The following is an 8813-nucleotide window of genomic DNA, read 5'->3' on the forward strand; positions in this document are numbered from 1 at the left end:
CATCTACTACCTCTCCTTCATTAAAAATTACAGAATCTATAATTATGCAAATATATTTCATTTCAAAAGTTTAACTGCTAGACACAAGTTGTCTCCTACTTCACTGTAAAGTCCATTTCTCAGTGTTTGTACACTGGAGGCTTCAAGTTTCTACATCAGACTAGTTGTGATGTCACAAATCATGCTCGTAGGCCTGCCCCCTTAAAATTAGATTTTTAATGAGCACAGAGAAACTTTCCACTTTCAGCAGATGAATGTGAAAACAAACTCTGCACAAACATCATTCTGTACAGCGAAGCTCAAACATCACACTGTAGGAACAAGAAGAAAAACATATTTTTGAGTGGAAGGGGACTTTAAACTGTATCCTCACCTAGGGAAGTGTAGGGCAATCCCACTGTCTCTCTTTATCAATGTGTGTCTGTATTCAAGGTTTATTCATAAGAGTTATAATAATTTAATAATTCATTTAAAATAATAGTTGGAAAACTACTTACTGACTGACTTTAAACCAGCAGTACAATGCAATCACTCGCGCTTAATACAATGTGGAACTGAGACCCTCACTTGTCATCCATCCCTTCATGCTGGCAACAAGAGAACATGCCTCGGATGCTGGGCTCCACATATGTGTATGAATGGCTGACTCAAGCAGAGGCTATTATAAGAAGCAGGTTCCGGTGGACAGCAGCAGGCCAGACAGACAGACAGACAGACAGAGGAACAGAGCTGTGTGAATGGACGAGGGACACAGAGGGAGAGGAAGGGCCTGTGTTATCTAACTAAACCCGGAAAAACAACAGCCAGTTCTGCTGAAGGATTAGCTCCTTGTCCGTGCTGTAAGTGAACCAAGAATAACACAGATTACAGGTGTGTGTGTGTCTCTGTGTGTGTTTGTTGTTTGGTTGCTATAGATGTGCACTCACAAGCTGACTAACCCACTGGGATCCAATCATGTGTCAGCCCAAATATAGGGCTGAGTTTGGAAGTGGGTCTCTGGAGTCATCATGGATACTATAGTTTTAATGTGGATTAGGGATTATCTCAATGTGTTTTCCCAAGTAAAGCAGGACAAGTAAGGTCACCCATTGCTTATAAATGTGAGCCACCCTGGTTGCTCCCCTTGGGGTATCCAGTGACAATATCCTGGAGGTGACATAGTGCAAGGCATTCTGTGGCGGCAGCATGGCCAGAATATATTTAGCTGTTCTCCTCAAAATCACTTTAAATGGTAACTGTGCTAGCAAGACCACTAAGTGCTTCACACATTTGGAGCAGAAAACCACTGTTTGTCACAACCAAAGAAAATACATGGTACATATATAGATCTGTTTATTTCTCTGCAAGTATCTTTAGATATATTGACGGTAACCTACAAATGACTCCATGATAGGAATCAATTTACACTTATAAGGCTTTAAAGCAATCATTCTTCAGTCTTGCTGAGACTTAGATGAGGAGATTGATACCCCTCATGTTTGCAAAGTAAACATGAAGATGAGTCAGCAGCTGGTTAGCTTAGCTTAGCACAAAGACTGAAAGCAGGGGTAAACAGCTAGCCTGGCTCTGTACATAGGTAACAAAATAGCTACACCTACCAGCATCTTTAAAGCTCACTAATTAACACAGTATTCTCCTTGTTTTATATGAAAAAGCAAAGTAAGTGAAAAAATGACACGTTGTGCTTGTATGGGGGTTTATATGTCACACTATTTCTTGGATGAGACCAGTTACCAGGCAACCAGCTGGGACTCCATGAAGTTAGCAGTCCTGGCCAAGAAATAGTCTGGAACAGAGCCCCCATAAAAACAGGGAATTGTCGTTTTTACAATTTGTTTTGTCCTACGGAGCAAACAAATGAGAAATAACTAATTACTAATTAGTGAGCTTTAGAGGTGCTGATGGGCAGATTTTGTTACTGTTGGACAGAGTCAGGCTAGCTGTTTCCACTCTTTTGCTAAGCTAAGCTAACTGGTTGCTGGCTCTAGCTTCATATTTGCTGTACAAAATTAAGAGTGGTATCAATCTTCTCATCTAACCCTCAGCAGGGAATAAGCATGTTTCCTAAAGTATGGAACTATTGCTTTAAAACACAAATTCAGTACGTCTATAGGTTGAAATTTGACCTACAGTATATGTTCCTCTGATTTCATCCCTTCCAGTGCATACAGGAAGAGAAACATGATACAGAGAACTGCATTGTTATATTGTAAATAGCCTGAGGTTTACTCCTTCACTGTTGCAGAAACACATCCAGGAAGGTTATTGTCTCACACGTGATTGCTTCTGACAGATAATGTTGATATTCACTGAATTTACAAAACATTAAGGACACTTACTGTTTCCCTGAAATACAGTGATAAGGTGACTCTTGATAAAACCCATCACCCATTGTTGGTTTCCATGATTGAATCAATACCAAACACAAAGGAAGAGGTATAGATAAAGAATAGAATTTAGAGAAGAGATTTCAGCTTTCAGATAACTGAGATATGTTCTGCATTTACTTTTCAGTTGGTGTATTTTTTGTCATTGACTCTGTATTAGTTTATACCAAAAACAAGCCACACCTTGCAAGAGCTAAATCTGACCCAAACTGTCCTGACAGCACCGTCTGCTGGCTCTTATAATGCAGGTCAGTAGGTCTGTGGTTCCCCAAACTGATCCTCTGCTCTCTCCTCTACAGATCATGTCCCTGTCCTCTGCGATTGTGTTGCCCCTGCTGATAGTCGTGGCAGCGGGGGTGTATTACATCTACAATGAGGTCATGCGGTTCATGTCCAAGTCCTTAGTGCGAAACAAAGTGGTGGTGATCACTGATGCTGTGTCAGGGGTGGGAACTGGTAAATGATCCAACTTCTTGTTTTCTTTTTCAATTTAACCTTGCTTTCATTGCCATGGAGGTTTTGTTTTCACCTTTATTTCTTAGTTTCTATGACTGTCTGAAAGCCACAGTGCATGAAATTTACCAGGCTTGTAAGCCTTTGACAACAAGGAACAATTGATTTATGTGGTGATCCAGATCTGGAATTTGTGCCATTGGATGATTATTGTATTGTGGCCATGACTAAAATGAATGGAGACAGACACAAAAGTCTAAAAGAATGTTGTTTTGCAATGCATGTATAAGGGAATAGTTTGACACTTTGGGACATAAGTGTATTCGCTTTCTTGTGAGGAGTTAGATGAGAAGATCATACCTGTTCATTAAATAATGCATCATTCACAAATTAAACAAGATATAACATGTTAATGAGTTAGCTTTACAGGGGTAGGAAGGCTGATTTCTTAAGCCAAAACCAGGCTAGCTGTTTCCTAGACTAAGCTAAATGCCTGTTGGCTCCAGGTTTGTATTTAGCATACACACATAAAAGTAGTATCAGTCTTCTCATCTAACTCTTTGCTTTTTCATCCCCCCAAAAAATGCAAAAACAAAAACTGAAGAAAAAAAGAAAAGTTTTACAGTGAGTTATGTGCTGGGTTACTTTTTGGCTGGGAGTATTAACTTCTTGGAGTCTCAGCTGATTTCCTAGCAACTTCATGACTGGAAGACTCCAGGACGTCATTACTCCTGGAAAAAAATAGTCCAGTACATAGGCCACATAACGTGTTAATTAGTGAGCTTTAGAGGTGCTGGTAGGCAGACTTTTCCTAACCTTTGGACAGAGCCAGCTGCTGCTAGTTGTTTCCCTACTTTAAGTCTGTGCTAAGCTATGCTTATCAGCTGCTGGCTGTAGCCTCATATTCAACAGAAGGATATATTGGTAACTCTCAGCAACAAAGCATAAGCACATTTCTCAAACTGTCAAACTATTTCTTCATATGACACGACAAAGTTATTCTACATGTTTTCTCTCCTCTGTTCATCTGTTCAGAATGTGCCCATCTCTTCCATAAGGGCGGTGCCAGACTGATCCTGTGTGGGACTAGCTGGGATAAACTGGAGTCCCTGTATGACTCTTTGACTAATGACGCTAACCCTAGAGAGGTGAGGAAATGAAATAAATCATAATGTTGGCATTAGTTTTCATTGAAATTTAATCATAAACACGCCAAACTTTGAGTCAACCCTTAAAAAAAACCCATAACTCTTATTTGTGGAGCTGAGTCATCTTTTTGGCAAACTACCCAGCTGAGAAACAAATCATTCACTATGGCTGCTACAGTAAACACTACTATCTCATATCTATTCATATCCACTGGAAACTTTGGGAGTAAAGTGACAGTTCTCAATAAGGATATCAGAGAGCAAAGCCATTACTGTACCAGAAAAATCCCTCAAACAGCCATTAGGAATTATCACATCACACTGACATGATATAGTGGTTTTTAAATTAGGAGTAAAGCAGGTTGTGTCCTTCATTTTATCATAATCCTCTGTTCTGTCACCACCTCCCAGATCCCCACTTCCTTCTGCTCAACACAATAGCAGGATATCCTCTGTGACAGCACACTGTCCTCTGTGTATCTTCTATACACAGGCTAGAGCAGATGTGTCCATATGGGGGAAAGCAAATACGTATAGATATAAATACAATATTGATGTTATTATACTGTATAACGTTATATGTTGCCATTGATGTTATAGCTGTTGATGACACAAATCAAATCAAGTTCTGATCGCCACTGAGGTTGTTTTCTCTGACCGGATGTCACTGACTGGAGGTCATAGCTGACTTACCTTTGTTGTCCACTGCTGCATCTACTGTATATGTCTTGTTATTGCTACATACCAAATGATTTATATTTGACAAGAAATCTTTGTTTTTATAACGTATCACTTTATCTTGTAATACAAAAAAACTTTCATGTAATTATACAATACCCATGTATCTTGTTACAACAAGAAACAAAAACAATATGGTTTTGTTATTAGAAAGTTGACAGTAGAGAGATGACAGGAAATGAGGACAGAGGGATACAGGGAATGCAACAAAGGTCCCCTGCCAGACATGAACTGGGAATGTTGGGGTTCATGGTCGGGGCCAAAAAAAAGAAACTTTTCTAACATTATAACACAATACGTTGGTAGTACTTTCATATGTTGTTATAACAAAAAAAGCTCCAATGCCTATGAGACAATATAGCCCACATTGGCCACACAAATTTACAATTACTTCTTTGTCATTGTCATGACCTCTAATGATTGATAAAGTTTTATTTTATTCTTAGGATGAGACATTGTGAAAGTACCATTAAAGTCAAAATGTGAAGGCTCTATCAAAATCTAAACAAACACATAAAATATGTTGATAATATGGACATTGGGTGCTCTTGATTAAGTTAATTTCCATTATTTATAGTGTTACATATAGTTTTTAATTTGGACAAAAGCATATTAATGATAACCAAAACCTTACTTTGTTACTGATTTATCATGTCATGTGCTGTTGCTGGAAAAAATAAGCAGTTGTATCACAGTTTTTTAGTATTGATGAAAAAATCATTGAAAAAATGGAAATTTGCCGCTGTAGCTGTAGCTAATGTAGCTATGTAGCCACACATTAAACCATAAAATGGAGAAAGCATAAATGGGGTCAAGTGCCAAGTGAGTCCACAACACCAGGGAAATCATAAATTGTGGAACTTTTTTATTTACCTATGTATCATGTTACAACTGGAAAAGAAGAAAAAAAAGAGAAAGAATTTGTTTCCTGTTAAAGGAAAAGTTTGATGTTAGATGAGAAGATCGATACCACTCTCCAGTTTGACTGTGATATCGATCTTCTCATCTAACTCTTGGCAAGAAAGACCATTCACCAAAATGTTTTAAAAATGTTTAATTTTGTATGTACTGTGGTAATAATTAGAAAAATATGTTATTATAAAGTGAAAATATCTTGATATTACCTGAAAATAATACTGTAATAATGAGAAAATGCTCTCATTATAACAACAAACTGAGCAAATATTTTTTGTCATGCTGGTAGCAATACACTGCCAAACCAGCCAGATTGATGCTTGATGAACTCTAGATATCGTCCACACATGGTAAAGTAATAAAATCCTGTGTCTCCCAAGACGTTTGCCCCAAAACTGGTGATCCTGGACTTTAGTGACATGGACAGCATGGAGGAGGTGGTGACTGAGGTGGTGGAGTGTTACGGCTGTGTGGACGTGCTGATCTTTAACAGCAGCTCGAAGCTGAAGGCTCCAGTGCAGAGCGTCTCCCTGGAACTCGACAGAAACATCATGGACATTAACTACTTTGGTCCCAGCACTTTGGCCAAAGGTAGGCTGGACATTCCTGATAAAACTATCACCAAATAGGGTACCAACAGTAGTCTGTACTTATTGATCTTTCTCTTCTAATTACCAATATGTCCAATTAATGTTGCAGGTGTTCTTCCAACAATGATCTCAAGAAGATCTGGGCACATCGTATTGGTCAACAGCATCCAAGGCAGACTGGCTGTCCCGTTCAGAAGTTCCTGTGAGTTGTCACAATAGTACCATTCAAATTTAAAGGGTTGGTTCATCCAAAACACTGAATGGTTTAAAGCTCTCAGATCGACTGGGACAGGTCTGTCCCCAGAGTCAAAACTAAACATGGAGAAGAAGCGCTCAGTTTTCTATGCAGCACATATTTTGTATAAATTTAAAGCTTAAAGTTCATATGATATTGAATATTCCAATCATGTGTATATCGAAAATCCCTGTCCTGATTAGAGATGGAGGTAACAAGGTGTATCCAACACAGTTTATCAATTATCAATTATCAAACCCTGTGTTTATTCCTTCCTTATTTGCTTGTTTGTTTTATTGTTTTTATTCAGTGTGCTTTTGCTTGCTGGCTTTTATTGTTTTTTTTATCATTTGTTTATTCTACTGTTTTGCACCATTCTTAACCATTTTATTCTTTTTAGCCATGCTAGCGGTGTAGCTCTTTGGATGGCAAACCCAACACCGGTTGGTAGGTGATATTTATAGTTTTGAGTTAAAATGTCTCAACAACTATTGAATCGATTGCTATAAAAATTCAGTAGCCACATTCATCTCCCCCCTCAGGATGAATTGTTATAACTCTGGTGATCACTTAACTTTCCATCTAGCGCCTTAATCAAGTCAAAATTTGAAATTGTCCTATACTTTGGTTTATGGCCTAATACCTGTAAAACTAATCACATTCCCATGAGCCTCAGCTGTAGCACATTACCATGCTAACACGCTAAATTAAGATGGTGATCATAGTAAACATTATACTTGCTAAATCAGCATGTTAGCATGTTGACGTCAGCATTTAGGTCAAAGTGCAGCCTTATAGAGCTGCTATGTAGTAGTAGCTTAGTCTCATTTAAATGTAGTTTTTCAAAGCTGTGACCACCACCCTTGAAATTACATTCATCTCCATTGTGTTGCGTAAGGGCAAAACACTGCATGACTAGATAGTGTACCATAGAGGTAGGTGAATAAAATATATTTTCTTTTATGATTTGGGTGAACTGAACCTTTATGATGTGTTGTATGTGAAAATCATGCTCATTGTTCCCTCTGGCACTTAGACTAGAAATGAAATACTAACACTAAGGTTTCAAACAGGTATCTGTTCCCACGTCATGGTGTCACAGACAGGAATGCTTCTTGTGACAACACAGAAAACAATTAGACATAGTAAATCCTCTGCAATGTGTGGAATGAGACACACCTCTGTTGTATTTGCGCACTAGAATGAGTGTGTTTGTGTCGTCACCTGTTAGATGCGGCGTCTAAGCATGCAGCACAGGCCTTCTTCGACTGTCTGCGCGCTGAGGTGGAGGAGTATGGGATAGCTGTCAGCACAATCAGTCATACCTTCATAAATGCCTCCAACACGCTGTCAGCTGAACAACCGGCCCCTAAACAAAGCAGCCTGGCTGCATGTGAGTAAAAGAACTGGTATGCTGTGTGGAAGTGATTGAATAGTTAATGATATATGACAAAACATCACAAAGGTGTTTCATATTATGCGTGTTTCTTAGCTGATGGGTTGTTTGCTTTTTGCGACAGAGCAAATATAGTACATAACTATTTTCAAATGTTTGGAATGTCCCTTTTCTTGCAGTAAGATTTGCAGTAACAAATCTATTTGTTCCTCCACAGTTATTACTAGCCAGTTGAACCATGGCGTGCGCCCGTCAGTCCTGGCCAATGAAATAATGCAAACAGTGAACAGGAAGAGGAAGGAGGTTGTGCTGGCCCACCCCATCCCCAGGGTGGCCCTCTACCTCCGTTCCCTCTTCCCCCCCTTCCTCTTTGCTGTGCTGGCTGCTGGAGTGAAGGACTCAGCCTTGGCTGAACAGATGCAATAGGAAAAAAGACAGAAATGCTAAGAGTTAGAGAGAGAAAGAGATGAAAATGAAGCATGTTTGGAAATGTCTGATATTTAAGGGTATGTGCTTAATATAAAGCTGGATCACCTACTAGGCAAAATGGGTAACTGCATTGTGGCCCCACAAGGGTTCCCAAAGGCTTCAGGTTTACCATACAGCAATTAATCTGTGATCATAGTATAGACAATATGACATATAAACATACTTTTCTTGGAATAGTAATGTGACTGATGTTATGACTGTTTTTTTTTTTTAAACAAAAAAGTTTAATTATCTAGGTAAATATTCATTTGAATATGCAAATATTTTTCATTTCAAAGGTTTAACTGCTGGACACAAAGTGTCTCCTACTTCACTGAAAAGTTTATTCTCAGTGTTTGTGCAGGAAGTTTCCACATCACACTTGTGTAAAGTGTATTGTCACAAATCATGTTTGTAGGTTCACACATCAAATTCAGATTATAGCACAGAGAACAGCTTTGTAGTGTCAAACTGCACAGTGAA

At 38.7% G+C, this 8813-nt stretch overlaps 1 protein-coding gene across 2 annotated transcripts; it reads left to right on the top strand.

Annotated features, from left to right (window-relative positions):
* The first annotated feature begins 678 nt into the window (after positions 1-678).
* On the top strand, positions 679-8559 carry dhrs7cb (dehydrogenase/reductase (SDR family) member 7Cb). 2 transcript variants are annotated; one of them, XM_067576223.1, is made up of 7 exons: positions 679-839; positions 2687-2843; positions 3876-3988; positions 6022-6232; positions 6341-6433; positions 7698-7859; positions 8080-8559. In XM_067576223.1, the coding sequence occupies exons 2-7, from the start codon at positions 2690-2692 to the stop codon at positions 8286-8288; spliced, it is 942 nt and encodes a 313-aa protein (XP_067432324.1). In that variant the 5' UTR covers positions 679-839; positions 2687-2689; the 3' UTR covers positions 8289-8559. The 2 variants fall into 2 exon arrangements, with proteins under 2 accessions (XP_067432324.1, XP_067432325.1); XM_067576224.1 differs by having other exon boundaries at positions 684-870.
* The last annotated feature ends 254 nt before the right edge of the window (positions 8560-8813 follow it).

The sequence above is a fragment of the Thunnus thynnus genome, chromosome 20, assembly GCF_963924715.1.
Source record: "Thunnus thynnus chromosome 20, fThuThy2.1, whole genome shotgun sequence".
Lineage (NCBI taxonomy): Eukaryota > Metazoa > Chordata > Actinopteri > Scombriformes > Scombridae > Thunnus > Thunnus thynnus.